This window comes from Podarcis vaucheri (genome assembly GCF_965113315.1).
Source record: "Podarcis vaucheri genome assembly, chromosome: 10".
NCBI classification, from domain to species: domain Eukaryota; kingdom Metazoa; phylum Chordata; class Lepidosauria; order Squamata; family Lacertidae; genus Podarcis; species Podarcis vaucheri.
The window spans coordinates 49,366,935-49,385,634 of NC_138748.1; the positions used below are offsets into that span (position 1 = coordinate 49,366,935).

The 18,700-nt window shown below is 43.2% G+C and overlaps 1 protein-coding gene and 1 long non-coding RNA gene across 5 annotated transcripts in view; one reads left to right on the forward strand and one right to left on the reverse strand.

The window, feature by feature from the left end:
* CRY1 (cryptochrome circadian regulator 1) overlaps positions 1-14,160 on the reverse strand; it is a 31,464-nt gene extending 17,304 nt beyond the window's left edge. Inside the window, exon 1 of one of the 4 annotated variants that reach the window (XM_082241187.1) lies at positions 13,367-14,160. In XM_082241187.1, the coding sequence (XP_082097313.1) occupies positions 13,367-13,524 (158 nt within the window). In that variant the 5' untranslated portion in view covers positions 13,525-14,160. The remainder of the gene's footprint in view (positions 1-13,366) is intronic. The other 3 variants (XM_082241186.1, XM_082241185.1, XM_082241184.1) reach the window with 3 other exon arrangements.
* LOC309541954 lies at positions 11,228-13,255 on the forward strand. The gene is made up of 3 exons (XR_014224017.1): positions 11,228-11,508; positions 11,622-12,668; positions 12,708-13,255. It is a non-coding gene; the product is annotated as an uncharacterized lncRNA (long non-coding RNA).
* Positions 14,161-18,700: the final 4,540 nt, after the last annotated feature.

An 18,700-nucleotide genomic window follows, 5' to 3' on the forward strand; every position in this document is an offset into this window, starting at 1 on the left:
TTCCCCCTCCAAAAATGAAGGGGAAATGTGTGTGCGTCCAATGGGACGAATGCAGGCTTCAGGAAGCTATCCGCAAGCCTTGGGAGCCTGAGGGAGTTCCCGCCGGGCTCCCTAGGCTTGCGGATAGCAGCCTGCATCCTGAAGCCTGGGGCGCTCTGAGCAGCGCACCCCGGGCTTCGGGCAGATATCCGCAAGCCTGGAGAGCCTGCAGGAGTTCCTGCTGGGCTCCCAAAGCTTGCGGATAGCAGCCTATTCTGGGGGCTGGGGTTGGGGGAAGCTCGGGCTTCCCCCACCCCAGCCTGGGGGGGGGCGGGCAAAGAAAAAAAATTTCTTTATCCCCCCCCCCGAAAACTAGGTGCGCCCTATCGGCCGGTGCGCCCTATAGGGCGGAAAATACGGTACTTCAGTCAAGTGGAAGAGGAAGTTGTTCTTATTCAACAGCAGTGATGGTCTGTATGCAGTCTTAAGTGTCAAAAGTGACCTATAATCTGTATAGCAACCATCCAACTATATGAATTTATTAAAATGTAAATTAACAATTTTAAAGAACGGTTTTAAATTATCACCCAAGTCTGATCAAAATTACCTCATTTCAAATGAACAGTGCCAACCTCAAAAAGTGGTTCTTTTCTAGAGCAGAGGCAGAGATGCCCATAGCTGCTGGATCCTAGACTCTCATTCCCAGCCCCATTTGCCCCCCAAACTTCCATTATAAGCCCTAATTTTTGAATGGTGAAAGCTACTATTCATAATTCTTAGACATCTTCTGCTATGGAAAATATTATTTGCCCAAGCTCAACTGATATTCTTCATGCACTTATTATTCATTTGCAATTTTTATATCCTGCCTCTTCTTCCAAGAAGCACATGCTTCAAGATGCAGCACACAGACAGCTGTATCTAATGCTGTACCAGTAAAGATCTGTTTATGCAACAGGACTCTCTTCTCCTCCTCCCCACCCCCCCCCACCCCAAATCTGCTCCAGAAGGTCCCCAATACACAGGAGCAGGTTTTGCAGATGTGCAGGGTACTGGTTCCTCCCTCCATATTATCCTCACTACAATCATGTGAGACAGGTAGGCTGCGAGACAGTGACTGGCCCAGGGTCCACAAGTGAACTTATTGGCTGTAAGGATTTGATCCCCCACTCCATCTTGATCTGATTTCTCAACTTCAGATCACACTGGTTCTTTGTTTGTGAATCTAGAGGGCAAAACTAAGCAAAGAAAAAATACACAACTCATTATTAGCTTTTCTGTTCGCCTAATGCAGATGAAAGGAAGATGCTGCCACTACTGACAATCCCTTCTGAGATTCTAGAAGTATTTTCTACCCGGCTCTCACATCTACCTTTTCAACTTTTACAGAGTAGACAAATGCTACGTTGAAAGCTGATCAAAGCATTCCTCTGCTGATCAACCAAAGATTTTCAAATACGTATGTATCCGTTTTTGTTACTCTGTGTGTACATCCATGCATACACTTACAGTGTAGTTGCAATGACTAGAGTCTGGATGTGTGAAATCCAGAATCAAATCTCCTCACTAACTACAGATGCAAACATATAATCTCTCAGCCTCAGCTACTTCTTTCAGAATTGTTTTAAGGTTAAAATGCCATTTTCACTTTTCCAGAGGAAAAGGCAAGCTATTAGCATAATATATCCAACTATTTCCTTGCACATAATCAGAATTACATTGTTCTATTTAAAATGCCTAAGTACTTTGCATGAAAACTCAATATACAGACACACTGAATAATTTGTAAGTTTATCAAGTTAGAATTAAATGAAACAATACTATGCATGCTTTAAGAAAAATGATAATCAATCTATGTGTGCAAAGGAGGCCTAAATGGAAAGAGAACCTCTTGAGAACAGAACATATACAATTTAATCTTCAAAGTCCCCAACAGATTGGGGAAAGGGAGTAGGGAAGAGAAAGACACCCAGTATAACAAACCCTTAATATTTCTCTCCATCTGTGTTAGCTTTTAATTCATTTCCTTATATGATTTCTAAAGGATTGTTTCAATATGAATCAACAGAAAGGGCTTCTTAAATAGGTCGTTGCTCTAGCAACCAGCAGCCTGTTTGGACTACTCCCGTCACAATGACCTACTTTAAGGATCATGCTACAACACAGTTTCATAACTAGAATTTCAAGTTAATCACTGCAATGTTTTGAAGAGATCACACTGCATTACCAGCCAGAAATAAATCAGACATTTGCTGAAACAGAAAAAGGGTACCACAGCTGAACTATCTGCCATAATTTGCAGAAAAATTACATCTTTGAACACACAATATTCAAATCTCAAAAAAACTTATTTTAAAATTGCAACTATGCTATGAAAGGTGTAAGAAATAGTATAAGAAAGCCTTCCACAACATGAAAGAATATAATACAGTGTAAGGAAGCCAACCAACCTAGTTTTCTTCCATTCTCCCAAATGCATGTGATCAAAACTAGTATCACAAATAGTAATTTTTACCGTTTATAGGCAGCAGTCAGAACAATATCTATGTAGGGCTACTGACCAAAGTCTGGATGCACAGAAGTTAAACCTGAATATTGAAAGTCAACATATATAAAGCAGTGGTGTCCAAACTTTTTTCAAAGAGGGCCAGATTTGATGAAGTGAAGGGCCGAATTAGGTACCTGAAACGGACTTTGGATGTCCTGATAAAAAGAGTAGGCAATACCCATTCAAGACATACTAATGCTCACCTACTGAAATGTATGACTAACATGGAATTTCACCCTTTTTTTCAATTTTGAAAAAAAAAGGGGGGAGGCTCACCTTGTGAATTAAGATGTTTTTATTACTTGTCATTAGATTAGAGTTTTTCCATTTTCAAAAAATGTTAATTTTATTACCTATTAATTACCTCTTTTTGGATCTGATACAATTGGGGTGCGGGAGTCTATCAACTGAGCTAGGAAATCCACTTCCACCAAAATTCCCTCAACTTCTCTAAGGCAGTGCCACAAAATCACTTTTGTGTGTGTAAGAAACACTCATTTTTGTACACTATCTACATAAATTTCTGTAGTTAGCATCTAGTTAAATATTACATATTTCAGTTCTGACAAAACACTATTTTTTGAACCTGGGAAAATATGAATCACCACTAGATAGAATGTAATTATAACAAAGAATTTAGGTGAGTAAGCATAATGGGCATTTATAGCACAGATGGTGGGACAAGGAGTGCCTTTTACCAAATTCAGCTGGTGTACCAGCAACAGCCCTACTTAGATTAAACAGATCTTGAATCAGTTAGTGATGTCCTGGTTAAATCCAGTCTGACTATTGCAAAGCACTCCATGTGGGGCTGCCTCTGGAGATATTTCAGAAACTTCACCTAGGGTAAAATGCCGTTGCCCAAATGTTGGTTGGATGAGGTGCTCAGAGCATATAACTACAATAGTTTTAACAGCTGCAATGGTTGCCAGTTCATTTTTAGGTCCAATTCAAAGTGATGGTTATGACGTTTGAAAACCTTAATGGTTTGGAACTGGGATACTTGAAGGATCACCTACAAATAGGAAGCTGCCTAGATCTTAAGATCAGCCTTGGAGGCTGTGGGTACAATTAGCCTGGCAGACATATAAGATAGGATTTTTGGTGGCAGTCCCATCTATAGAACTTCCTTCTCTGACAGCTGTTCAGATTTGTTTTAGACAGATCCTACAAACTACATTTCCAATTGGTTAAGCTGGTATCCTATACAGTGATATCTCGGGTTACAGATGCTTCAGGTTACAGACGCTTCAGGTTACAGACTCCGCTAACCCAGAAATAGTACCTCGGGTTAAGAACTTTGCTTCAGGATGCGAACAGAAACAGCGGCACGGTGGCAGCAGGAGGCCCCATTAGCTAAAGTGGTGCTTCAGGTTAAGAACAGTTTCAGGTTAAGAACGGACCTCCGGAACGAATTAAGTACTTAACCTGAGGTACCACTGTGAGGGGGTGGCTGTAATACATACGGTTATATCATCTGCTGTTGGTTTGTTTTATTGTTTGTAATATCAACATTGTATTGATTTCAATTCTGTAGTTAACAATGTTGCATTATTGCTGTCACCTTTTATTTTAAGTACCGTATTTTTCGCTCTATAGGACACACTTTTTCCCCTTCAAAAATGAAGGGGAAATGTGTGTGCGAATGCAGGCTTTCGCTGAAACCTGGAGAGGGAGAGGGGTCGGTACGCACCAACCCCTCTCGTTCTCCAGGCTTCAGGCAGCTATCCGCAAGCCTTCTGAGAGCGGCGGGAGTTCCCGCGGGCTCCAAAGGCTTGCGGATAGCAGCCTGCAGCCTGAAGTCCGGGGAGCGCAGCGCCAATTCCTGCTGCGCTCCCCGGGCTTCAGGCAGCTATCCGCAAGCCTTCGGAGCCCAGAGGGAGTTCCCGCCGCACTCAGAAAGCTTGCGGATAGCAGCCTGTTCCGGGGGCTGGGGTTGGGGTTGGGGGAAGCTTGGGCTTCCCCCGCCCCACAAGCCCCGGGAGCGGTGGCGAGGTTGTGCACAATCTTGCTGCCGCTCCTGGACCTGTTCTGGGGGGCTGTGGTCGAGGGAAGCTCGGGCTTCCCACGCCCCCAGCCCCGCAAGCTCCAGGAGCAGCGGCGAGGTTGTGCGCAATCTTGCCGCCGCTCCTGGACCTGTTTGGGGGGCTGGGGTAGCCCAAGCCCAAGCTTCCCCCGCCCCAGCCCTGCGGCTAAAAACGAAGCCAAGACAGCGAGCAGGATCCATCCCGCTGCCTGTCTTGGCTGCTTTGCTCTTTGGGGCTGGGGGGGGGAAATATTTTTTCCCCTTTATTCCCCCCCCAAAAAAAACTAGGTGCGCCCTATGGTCCGATGCGCCCTATGGAGCGAAAAATGCGGTATAAATTGCCTTGGAAGGATCCATGATCCTGAAAAGCAGTACTGATATTGCTTCAATGAACGAGAATTAAACTAGTGAGAACATTTACTCTAGTCATGCAATTAAAAGCAAACACAAAAACTAAAGTTAAAATCTTCCATATTTGGATTCCCATTAATGAAAATTAAAATGCTATTTAAGAATGTCCATTGCAATGAGAACTAACAGTAGAAAGAACTCATGGAAGAAAAAGTGTTGTGAAGTCTATTTACCGTACATGTGCTTATCATAAATAGAATTTATGCCAGATAAACAGGTAAAGGTTTCTAGGACAGACTCTTCCATCATCTATATACCACATTGAATATAGCAGGTAAACACATTTGCTCATTGCAAGTAAAGTCCATTGTGTCACTATCATTGTACAAACTATGCTGTATTTATACATAACTGAACAAACTGGTCTTCTCCGATATAACCAAATCTTTATATACTGCTTGACATTATTTAGTTCTCAAAACACTTGCTTCTTTAACAGATGACTCATTCAGTTAGTTATACAACTGTACTGGTCTATAGTGTCTTAGCTGAAGTATTCAGGCAAATAACGGACTAATGATGCTACTGCTTTTGTTCATTTTATCATCTTACACAGAAGCCATTTTTCTTTTTTTAAAAGTGATATCCCAGACAGCAGTATCAAACTGTCCTATGAAGAGCTTTAATATGCTTCAGAATGTCAGTCTTGTAGTTTCAAAAGCTCTCGTCAGCATTCACCATGTATAAGGTTGATAAAGTATGATGTTCTAAAATAATTCCTTTTGATTTCAACAGGCTTATTTCACTCTTTTGTTAATCAACTAAACATTTATTTACATTTTCGGACCAGAAATAAAGTCAGATAGAACTCTGCATAAAACTAAATCCGAACTTAAGAGACAAAATAATTTCTAAAAGGAAGCACCTTAGTTAGGTTATTACCAAGAGAAAGAGAAAACTACCTACCTACATTCTACCTGCCAGAATCTGTTTCTTGAAGGGACAGTTATGTAGCTTGGGTACCAGGAGAACAGAGTTTACAAGTGCAACAGCAAGCACCATGACTGTCTGTCCCCTCTTGCCCAAGCTGGAAGTAGTGCTTGTATGCACTGTTAGTCTGACCTCCATGGCCTGTAGTTATATGGTGGTTATGATTACAATCACCCACCACTCCCTCACCAACAACTGGAGAGGAGCAGTGACCAGGTCAACTGCAAAGCAGGTTAAACTCTCATTACCATCTTCCTGCTTTGCTTTTTACCTTTCTCCCCATGAAGGGAGAGGAGAGATGCCAGATCATCCCTGGAAGACACTGGACCCACCCACTGATTTCTAACAGATGGTGTTGACACCATACTTCTGAGTGGAGTAGAGAGGTTAAAATGGGGAGGAGGGTGTTGTTTTTATGTGAATGATTTTTGGACTGGGGAAGCTTGAGGTTTTGTTTATTTGCTAATTAATGGGTCAGAGTATTGCTTTGTTTCTTATTTGAGTATTGTTAATGCTGTTTGCTACCCCTCCCAGACATTATGTTATATGAAATATTGATGAGTTCCCTCTTATGGTATTGTGTATTGTATGTCTTTTTTTGCTGTAAGTAGCTTCAAGACCTTTGGGTAAATGTAAAGGGACCCCTGACCATTAGGTCTAGTCGTGACCGACTCTGGGGTTGCAGCGCTCATCTTGCTTTATTGGCCGAGGGAGCCAGTGTACAGCTTCCGGGTCATGTGGCCAGCATGACTAAGGCGCTTCTGGCAAACCAGAGCAGCGCACGGAAACGCTGTTTACCTTCCTGCCGGAGCGGTACCTATTTATCTACTTGCACTTTGACATGCTTTCGAACTGCTAGGTTGGCAGGAGCAGGGACTGAGCAATGGGAGCTCACCCCGTTGTGGGGATTCGAACTGCCGACCTTCTGATTGGCAAGTCCTAGGCTCTGTGGTTTAACCCACAGCGCCACCTGTGTCCCTCAATCTTTGGGTAGCAAGTGACTAATAAATTGGGGGGGGGGGATGAAAATTTGTCCAAAGCCTAGAGAGTGAATCACAATGAGAATTTCTTAGAATTTTAGGGATTCCTTCAGTTACTATAATCTGAAGCACATAATGACCTTTTTGCTGATGCCTAGTCAATATGAAAGTAAAGTAAACCAGTGCCCCCAGACAGAAACAGAGTAACTCAATATGGTTATGATTTTTTCTCAAATTTGTTTTATATTTTTCTAAACCACTTTAATATTTTTTTTCCAATCAAGTGGTATATGTATGTACGTATGTATGTATGCATGTATGTATGAATAAATAAATGCAGAGAAGGCCTAACAACAGGCTATTCCACAGGGGACCACACATACTTGTAAGTAAAAAGCTTATACCTATTAAATCTGTGGTTACTGAATACTGTTCCACATTTAAACAGTTATGTGTTTTACTTGTAGACAATTTTAAGAGTGCTGAAAGCAATTTAAGATAAGGGTTAAAACACTAGAGATAAAAGTGTAGGAAGCAAATCACACAAGACAGACTTCAATCCTGGTTTGGTATTCTGGCTTGTTAGCAATCTGTAGTGTGAACAAACAACTCCTTGCCAGTTTGGGTGCAGCAACAAACAATATGTTGCTAACCAGTAATACAAGCTTTATATCATTTCTCATGGAGTAAAAAGGGAAAGAGGTTGGCAAGTGGGCCTGCAGTTCATGTCAGCTCATTCATATTCAAACTATAGCATGTTGTTACACTGGGCCAGTATGCAAATTTAGAGCCATATTGAACAATTCTTCCCTCCCAAAACAGCCTTGTCCACATGCAATACAGGAATAACCCTAGGCTACAATTCATGGTTAGCGAGGAGAGTGCTTAACCACAGCACTGGATTAAAACTGCTAGCTAAGTCAAACTCTTGCTTAGCTCACCATGGGACTATTCAAGACTGGGGAGGAGCAATGAAGTTTAGAGCGTCTCTCCAGGAGCCCATACAACTCCAGGAAGTCAGTCTGGTTTACCATGTCATGGAAACCAGGCCAGTGTGACATTTCCTTGTGGGGACTATACTCCAGCCTCCTGATCATTTTGATCTTCCCTATCCTTTCAGTTCTTGATTCTCTCAAAAAATGTTAGCAGGGCAGAAGCTTGTTTGATAATTTGATAGTGCTTTCTACCAATTTATACAGAACAGTTGTTATAATTAGCTGGTAACTTCCTGGATGTTCAATTAGCTACTTTCCAGCCCTCTAGTATAGAAGCTAATGTTAGGAACAAGTTATACATTATTGTAAGAAGATCAGCAATTTTACATTTAGGTTCCTTAAGAACTCAAGTGGATTTATTGCCCCAGTGATCTGTCAGTTAGTACTAGAACTCTCTCTCCAAGCTCTCCATCTTTCCCTAGCACACCTTTCCATCTCTTATCATGATCCATGATAAGAGAGACCCATGTCTTGGACAGTTTTTGTTTCCAACATATTCAAACATATCAGTTTTTATTGTTTTAGGCTTCAACCCTATAGCCAGTTTCAATGGGACTCACTTTTGAGCAGACACATGTAGGATTGTGCTGCTAATGTATCTAACAATATACTCAATTCCTTCCCTCTGCTTTCCTCTTTTGCATAATTTTTTTGCTTCTTTTTGCTTTCATGTTCGCTTATTCAATTTTTTTTTTTGGGGGGGTGCTTTCTTGCCCCTGAATCTGTAGCATATGTTCTAGTTGACCTTCTATTGCCATGGCTTTAAATAACCTCTAAGCTTTTAAAAGAGATGTGATTCTCTTGACTCTCCCTGTCATACTCATTTTTAAAATAAGTTTACTTTTCAAAGTCAAAAGTGACTATTTTGAACTGTGTACACACTATAGTTTTAAAGAATGTTCAAAACATATTCTTTCCCTCAAAGAATTCTGGGCGCTGTAGCTCAGCCCTCACAGAGTTACAACTCCCATCAAACTCCTCATTACAGTGCCCAGAATTCTTTGAGGGAAAGAATGTGCTTTAAAGATATAGCGTATACAGAACCTTGGATTTCTACCGGGAATTTCTCAGTTACATGTATATTGAATTTCATATCGCTGTGGTCACTGTTCCCCTTAGTTTAGCAACACTTACATCTTGTTCTAGGTCCCGGTCAACACAATTAATTCCAGCTCCATTCCCCATTCATTCCCTAGCCAACTGTTTTAAGAAACAGTCATTTAGGTTATCTAGAAACGTTGTCTCTTTGTCATTATATCACTCTATTCAATGTTACCCACTATTAACACTTTGGATCCCTCCGATTTATTTCTCCATTTCAAGTTCAACTTGATTGGGGGGGAGGAGCATTATAATATGTCTCCAGAAATGACATTATTTTTCAAATCCTGCTTCTGTGGGGGAGTCTGCATCTTTTCTAGATTGGTTTCTATGCCCTCTTTGACATGCAGTGCTACACCACCCTTAAGACACATTTCTTTGCTCTATGTATTCAGGAGAGCCCTGAAAGGACACTGATTATCCCCATTCCACCAGATTCCTCTTATACCCACTATATTTACACAAGAACGTAAGAATAGCCCTACTGGATCAGGCCAGTGATCCACCTAATCCAGCATCCTGTTCTCACAGTGGCCATCCTAATGCATACGGAAGCCTGCAAGCAGGACCTGAGCACAACAGCACTCTTTCCTTCTGAGGATTCCAGGAACTGGATCCTATTTGCCTTACAAGGGGATTTTCAGGGGGAGTAGGGAAGCCATTCATTTAAAGTATTGTCATAAAAATATAGTGAATATACTCCCTGCTCTACACCAGAATTATGCACCCATTTCAGAAAACATGGGTTAAAACACGACATGACTCTTGCAGAGGTAAATCAATTAAAAACATGTTTGAAAGATTCTTGTTCCAAATGCAAAAAATAAAATTACCTATCTGATCAATGTTAACATTTATTTGTTTACAGTGGTCCGTTCTTAAGCCGAAACCGTTCTTAACCTGAGGTGCTCTTTCGCTAATGGGGCATCCTGCTGCAGCTGTGCCACGACTTCCGCTTGCATCCTGGGGCAAAGTTCGCTACCAGAAGCATCTATTTCTGGGTTAGCTCGTTACCCGATGCGTTTGTAAGGAGGATGGTACGTAACCCGAGGTTCCACTGCAATTTTAAAACATGTCTACAAATGATTATATTGCCCAGAACAAGGCATACACACACTTCCAAGAAGACTAATTTAAGTAATACAGCAGTAGCAGTTATGTTTGTTTGCTACTACACAAAGTTACAATATATCGTATTTATGCAGTGGGACCTTTCAGTTCTCAAATCATTCTTAATTCATAGTTACAGCACCCGCTGCAAATGCTCCCCCCCTTTCATTTTACAAATGGGCAAGTCACTGAATCTGTGGCTAGCTGAGACAGAAGTCCAGTGTTCTATTTAAGCTTTTCCAACCTGGTGCCCTCCAAATGATTCAAATTCCAACTCCCATCAGCCTCAATCAGCATGACACATTGTCTGGGATGATGAAACCTGAATCCAAAACATTTGGAGGGCAGCATGTTGAAGAAAGGCTGTTCTATCTACTTGCTCCAGTTACTCTGTCACAATGAATTTCCTCAACTCAAATTATGAATGCCACTACCAGTTAACTTTTATTTATTTATACTCCAACTTTCCTCAACTGCAGGGCCCAAGTCAACATTCACAAGGAACTCAGTTTTGATGATGGTAATGCTTACCTCGGGTATACAGAGACAAATCAAAGAGACAATAAAAGCATGTGAAGTTTTGTTGGTTAAAGAAAGAAAATAAAAAATCCACTACCAGGCAATACCTTTATTAGAACCTCAAAAAATCTTGTAAGCTAGCTAACTAAAGAATAAGACACTGAAGGACCCTGGGACTAATGATAGAAATGGCCCAATGATATATGTCTAACCAGCCCCCTAAGCATTTTAACAAGTGACTACAATATTATTTTCTTTTAAGATTTAAGTACACTTCTGGCCTAGATCTGATCTTTTAAAAAATAACTGATAATCCCCGACCTATGAAGTCCTTTTGTTGTGGCTAATTGTTTAACCAATAACTGGTATTGCATTTTACCAGAGTTCAAGAACAAAAAAGAGAATGCTTCACGTTGCCTTCATCTACTACCCCTGGCAATTAATTAAACAATGTAAGAAAAAATTATACATAAGAAGTATTGCTGAACATGTAATAAATTTACAAAAGGAAGTTTACCATTAGCCAAGAAAATCTAAAAACAACTCAAGGAGTGACAGCAAATAATCAAAAGTGACACATATTCAATACGCCATTTTAAACCAAACCAATTCCCAGGACCAAAAAAAGTTTTGAAATGATGAATATTGGTTTCTTTTTTGAAATATTTATTGCCATGTATGACTCACTTCACTTAATATGTCTCAAAGTAGATTTTTAAATTAATATACTATCTCAATGTTAATTTAATGCAAAACTTGAGAAATTCTAAAACTGTTCTGACTCCCACAACAGCATCCAAATGAAAGCTAGCCACTTAATTCAAAGCAAGATTCACAGAAGTCTTACTACTACAACACATTACAGGATCTGTCACAAATATTCTGAGCCACTTTCGTCTTGAACAACTTGTTAGCTAAGAAATAAGGTGCATTAAAAACATTACACAAAGAGACTCAGACTCAACTTTAAAGCTTTTATATTATGAGAACTATAACAAATGCACCAGGAATGGGGACAAGAGAAAGGAGGTCAGTAACACCACATAAGGCATCTGGCATGTCAGTATGACAGCAATAGATAAAATTCATTCACAAGTGTACCATGCATTTTCCTTACATCTTACAGCATCTGTATAGTTTTAAGCATCTCCACTAGTATTTCCTTGTGCCTACTATATAGTGTTGATATATTTTACCAAGTATTCATTCAGTACCCTATTTTTGCCTTCTAAAATCACAATTTTTAAAATGGTGAACAGATAGCATACCTTTAGCAGCTTAAATCCAGACCCAAAAGAGGCCCTGGAAGAAATATTTACTATCTGCCATGACCAAGAAATTGCTACCAACCATACTGCATAGTTAGTAGCATAATATAAACTAGAAGACTAGACTAGACTCCTGTCCCTGCCCCCACACCAGTTCTACTTCAAGTAATAGTTGCCCAGCAGCATTATGTACCAAGTTTTCTAGTTATCTGTGAATTAGCCATGGAACACATGTGGATATCTGGCAGTTCTGCGTCACAATAAACTGGTTTAATTAGTTCAGAATGCAACTGACTAAGAAGCTTCCTTTGAAAGACATGCACCGCTTACAGCGATTGATAATCCTCTTCATCTTTATTGTGCTCCACGAATGTCAAAGTGGTCCATATCATTTGTCTACCTTTGCTACTGACCAGGTACCAGTTTTGAACAGTGTTTATGTGACAAGAGCTATCCTGTTAAGTTTGAACTCACCAAAAAAAGTCAGATACAGCTCTCATTGCCTAATTTTTCAGCACCATTTGGAACAGTTACATACAAATATACACAAGTTTCTCCAATGTTTTATTGATTCAAAGCAACTTTTAGTAGGCCTCTTAGCCTCACAGTGTCTGTGTTTGGAAAATGAGCATAATACTGCTTGCGAAATATCCAAGTGAGGTTATGTCTTGCTTTGCACAGCAACAGAAGGAACTGCAAGTGCAACTACCTCAGTGCTGCCAGCATCAGGAAGAGGCTGGAAAGGGCATAATTAGGAGTAGGTCATAGCCAGCAAGAGGAAGATGAGCATCATGGCCACACGTGTATATAACCCAGGACGGCAAAGCCTCTGTTGCACAGCAAGGGCATTAAAGTGAAAGCTAAGACTCAAGATCACATCTTTAAAGCAGTCAGTGACAAACACGTAATGGGTATAACTGTTGGAGCCTTTCACAAATAATTTGTTACCCTGATCGGCTGGAGAACAGGAAACGGAGGGAAGATTTAGTGGGTTTTGCTTTGTTTTTTAATTGGGCCAGCTCTGTTTGTATAAGTATTGAACTATATAATTTTTCTGAGTACCCAAAAATCCTTTTGACACCACCAACATGGGCTAGAATTTATTCACCGCTTTAAAAATCAGCACTCTTTTGCATGCAGTGAGAGAAGCGCAGTTGCTTAAGAAGTTAACTACGCAATCCGTTCCCGTGGGAAATGGCAAGCTTTAAAAATCAAGTCATGCTGAGAACATAAGCGGGTGGCCGAAGTGCGCCGTCCTTTCATTAGCTCCGAGTGCCAGGACGTCAAGATTGATTTCACCGGCGTCACATAGTACCTGAAACGGCGTTGTATAACCAGCAGCCAACGCGCGTGCGCAGACGACGCCCAAACCTCTCCCATTTCCTCCCCCCCCTTTTCCTACCCGCAACCGGGAACCTTCTGAATGGGGATTTATAAAAACCGACCGTCTAAATAAAAAAAGAGCCGCATCCTCGCGCCCACTCATTCCGTTCACTGACCTCCACCGGTTGATCCCCACGTTGGAGGAGCCCGCGAACCAGGGGTCCAGGATGTAGACGCAGCGCACCGTGTCGGCGCCTTGGATGACTTCCCTCAGCGCCGGGTTGTCGTGGAGCCGGAGCCCCTTGCGGAACCAGTGCACCGCGTTCACCCCCATCTTCCGAGGGGCGCCTGGTCACTCCCCTCACAGGTTCTCCTGGCGGCGGAGGCCGGTGGATGTTGAGGCGGCGGGTGGGGGAAGATCAGTCGGAGGGAAGACCGGCTGTTCAGGAATAAATGAAGTCGGCGTCGCGGCTCATGCCGAGCCGGGGTCCCGCCACTGAGGGGAAACACCCTCAGGGGGGGTTGTACAGAAGAAGGAACAGGGGAGCCAAGGGGAGCGGGGGGCCGTAGTCAGCGGCGGCTTTAGGACCCGGTGGAGGCGGCAGCTGCGGCTGTGGAGGCGGCGGCGGCAGCAGCTCCAGTAGCAGTGGCGACGGCCTCCAGCGAGAAACGCATTACCCCTTCTTTCCTCAGCCCCGCGCCCGCTCCACGCCGTTGGCGGTTAGGAGATGGAGGGGAGGGTCGAAGAGTTCCGCGGAGTTCGAGCTGAACGGACTCGAGCTGAACGGACGGCGGTTAGTTCCCCTCCTGGGTTTCTTCCCCTCACACGCAGCCACAAACCTGCCGCCGCTCGCCTCGCCGCCCGCCCTGTGACTCTACGCAGCAACCCTGCACTACAGGAGCCGCCCAGCGCCGCCCCCTCCTCCCCATTGGCTGCCCGCGCGGCACGTGACCTCCGGCCGCCTCACGTTTCTGAAATGTGTTTACGGGTTTTTGGCGGGCGGAGGGAGGGAGGGAGGGGCGGAGGGAAGAAGCGGGTATCTCCCTCCGCGCGCGCAGCGCACAGCTCGGGAGCAACGCGGGGCTGAGGGAACCAAAGCAGCAAAACTTAACGGCTTGCTTTAAAGCAGTGTCAACACACACACAGAGGGACGAGCTCGTCTGAAACGGCGAAGCTCCAGCCGCGAGCCGTCCTCCGTCGACGGACAAACAAATACAAAATGAGGCCAGGGGGCGTGGCTAACCGGCTCCTGGCAACGCCCCTCAGGGCGGGCGCGAATGTCCCGGATGAGCACGGGGCTTCGGTGGAGGTTTTTGCTAAGCGCGTGGCGAGCCGCGTAAATGCGCGCGGGCGCCGGATCCGCTGGGTTACGTATGCGCGCGTGCACGTACGCACGGGGTGCGCGCACTGGTGTCTCTACTCCGCCCCCCCCGCCGCTTTTATTGCAGCCGCCTGGGCCAGCCCGTGCGCGGCTCGTGTTTGTAACACATGGGTGAGGCGTGGGCGCGCGCGCTGTTCGGGTCCTTCCGCTCGCACGGGTGGCGACGGGGGCGGCCTGGAGCGCGCGGGCGGCGAGAGGCAGCGCTGCGAACCTTGGAGAAGTCGTCGTTATGTAACTGAAGTGCGTGAGGCGGCTGCGGCCTCCCTGTCACCTCGCAGCGGTGCTTCCGCCCTGCTACTGTTACGGTCCGAAGTCACGCGCTGCGTTTTAATTTAAATATTATTACTTAGTTCGCCACGCTCTGCAGCCAAATAAAAGCCCAGAATCTCTTCCGAAGGGCAAAATAAAACCCCACCTCTGCTCGTGCTTTATTTACCAGTGCCAGTTCACTTAAAGGTTCACCCACCAATATGAGGATGCAGCTGAGTGTTGGTAATTGTGCCTTGGAAATGGACTTTTGCAGACCTTTCTCAAAAGAGAGTTTCAAGACCTTCGATTTGCAGTTTTTGCTGGCATATTTTTACAAAATGCATAAACTCTCACATTACTCGATAACCCAGATTGTGTCATCTGAGAGCCCCTTTAGGCCAGTCCCTGGCTGCCAAGGACCTGCAGCACTGACGGAGATGCTGAGGCAAATGAGGAGACACAGATGGGAAGGCGGGTTTTGGTACTTATTTCTACCATGCACATTACTGTCGTGTGGGAACATTTGATGGCTCATGTTTGGAAGCTGTACTGTTTACACTGCCTCGGTAATCTGGAGCATCTAATGGCTCTCCCTCTTTCTCACACTCCACAGAGAAAGGAAGACAATAGCACAACAAAAACAATTACAACATAATAAAATAACAGTAATGTGGTTGAAAGAGTGGAACCATTGTCCTACTTTCTCCCCTCACAGCTTCCATAATGGGACAGGAGAAAGCCAGTTTGATGGGATAAATTGCTCATTCCCTCTCCAAAGCCTAACTTCATAAATGAAAAAGTCTATATTTGATAAAGTGGATACCCTAATCTTGCTCTAAACAAGCTAGACAGAAATAGGAAGTATCTCCTATGCCAACAACATTAGATTAAACAGACATTAGATTAGTCAAGGCTATCCTGCATTTTCATCCACTTTGCACCAAAATAAACACATACCCTGTCATTTCTTACTACACAGAAGCCTTTTTAAAAACTTGCTCTTCTACACCATTTGGAAAGTAGCTGCAAGCAAAACTATTAATTCACATACTTTTCCCAGAGTGCATTTTTTCTCAGAATATCTGCTTTCAAAGCCACTTGAAGATACCATGTATTTAAGCACATGACTTCCCTTATTAGACTTAGAGAATCATGGGGTCTGTAGCTTTGCCCCTCACAAAACTACAATTTCCAGTACCCTTACTAGACAACAGTTGCCTGGATTCTTTGGGGGAAGATATGAGCTTTAAATGTATGTCATGGATGTGACCCTAGTAAGTTGAGCTGCTGATTCAGTGGGAGTTTGAAGACCAGGGTTGTATACACACAAAGCATTTGAAACACATTCTTTTCTGCGAAGAATTTTGGGCGCTGTTACTTTACCCTTCACAGAGTTACAACTCCCAGCAGCCCTTAACAAACTACAGTGCTCAGAATTCTTTGAGGGAAAGAATACCATTCAAATGTGTTTTCTAGGTTTAGTGTGTACACAGCCTATGGCACATCCAGATGATTGTGCAACAGAATAATATCTTTAACATTATGTGAAGAGAGTTTGCCTTAGGGACTTTGGTTTCATGATAATGAGGTATATAAGTGTTCGCATCCAAGCCACCTTGGGTCACACCCACTTTGGAAGCATGCCTGGTCTAACTCTAACAGCATCTAAGAGGCTTGGGAGAGGGAGGGGGTTGCAGACAGCTTCTATTTAATACACTATAAGGTGGTGTAGGTTTTATGGGGCCAAAATAATGTCGCTGGGAATCTAGTATTAACAGTGTGCTTGACCTGCTCAGCATATTCACTTGCAATTAAGTGGATTGCTACAAAGACACCACAAATCTCCAGTGCCTCCTCTTTCACAGGAAACTAATCCTGTTAAAAGAGTGACCTGTATTTTTAACAATTCAGGGCTTCTTCAACCCCAGATTCCTACACTTTCACTTTTATGCTAAGTTAGAAGCTGGGGCATATGAAGATTGTGTATCTTAAGAATGTAGGTACTGCTTTATTTATTGGAAAAAATTATTAGCTGATCTTCAGTTTTGTCTCTCAGGGTGAATCATAGAGTTGGAAGAGACCACAAGGGCCATCGAGTCCAACCCCCTGCCAAGCAGGAAACACCATCAGAGCACTCCTGACATATGGTTGTCAAGCCTCTGCTTAAAGACCTCCAAAGTAGGAGACTCCACCACACTGCACAAATTCCACTGTCGGACAGCTCTTACTGTCAGGAAGTTCTTCCTAATGTTTAGGTGGAATCTTCTTTCTTGTAGTTTGGATCCATTGCTCCGTGTCCGCTTCTCTGGAGCAGCGGAAAACAACCTTTCTCCCTCCTCTATGTGACATCCTTTTATATATTTGAACATGGCTATCATATCACCCCTTAACCTCCTCTTCTCCAGGCTAAACATGCCCAGCTCCCTTAGCCGTTCCTCATAAGGCATCGTTTCCAGGCCTTTGACCATTTTGGTTGCCCTCCTCTGGACACGTTCCAGTTTGTCAGTGTCCTTCTGGCACTGAGGTGAGGTACAGCATAAAATACAGGAAATACAATCAAATAACCAATTGCATCAGCAGTTTAAAAAATGTGCACGTTTTGCAGTTTTCCACATGTTCGGATACTTAGCTCCTGGCATCACAGACTGCAAAGCCAATGGTTGTTCATTCTGCAGTTGACATGGATTAATAGTGACACGTGTGTCACTACAGTAGTATGAAGTTGCAGGCACAGCCTGACCACTGGAGTTAGATGTGTGCTAGATGTAATCTACCTCCATCCCCTTCAAAAGTACCATGCAGATACAGAAAAAGGAACCGAGGAATTCAGGATAGAGAGCATGGCCCACTGTCTTTAAGGGTAGACCTGGACTTGAAAGACATTCCTTTAATAGCCAAGGGAAGGGTTTCTCCATAAGCCCAACGCAGTGGAGGAATGTGAATGAAGCACTGTGTGTCTACCTCAAAATGTTTGAAGGTGCAAACAGTATGCAAGGCAAGATCAGGTATAACCACCCAGATACCATCACAAGCACAAATAGAAAAACACCCAATTCAATAAAGTCTGCTGACAGTCATTGAACAGACTCTAATAGGATAAATTCAACTCACAAAACTCACTGAAATCTAACAAAAGATCTTCAGCCAGCTGAAATGCAGCCCTTAGTGGGAACCCCATCAAAGAAAAGGGAAAAAATATATCTAACCTTTCCTTATTTCCCTGACTTCCTGTATGCTAATCTATTGGAAATAATAGGAAAATGTGAAAGTCTCATTCACTTGCTGAAGCAGAAGATGTGTATATTATCCTGGTGCCCAGCAGAGGATATCATTACCCCCTGCTCTGAAAAAGGATCCTGGAATTGCACCCTTCCCTCATTCCTCCTCCGTTTCACCAGTGCTCACTATTTCACTAGCTCTCACTGAGGAAGTACCTAGTAATTTTGGGCTATTAATAAGCAACCTTCCTCACAAATGAAGCTTACCACTGCCAAGAATAATTTTCTCATGTCGGAATCATGTATTTCGTTGAGGGGGTGCAATAATCACTATGGTAGTAATGAGTCAGGTGTGTGAAGGTAAGGATTCTCAGTTTTGCATAGCAACCATTAAATAATTGAACAAGCAGCGTCTTTCAAAAGTGACCACAAAGTAAAAGCTTTAAATATCATGTAATAGGCACCTTTTTGGCTTTGCAAATGGCCATCAATTTAAAGAGCTGAATTTCCCCCACTTTATATAAGGTTGGATGGATAAAGAACTCCTGAAGAAACATAGTTGTGCCACACTCAGTGCCAGATTTATGTATATAAGCTAAACAAGCTATAGTTTAGGGGCCCACTCTCTTGGGGGCCCCAAAAAAATTTAAAGGGAAAAAAA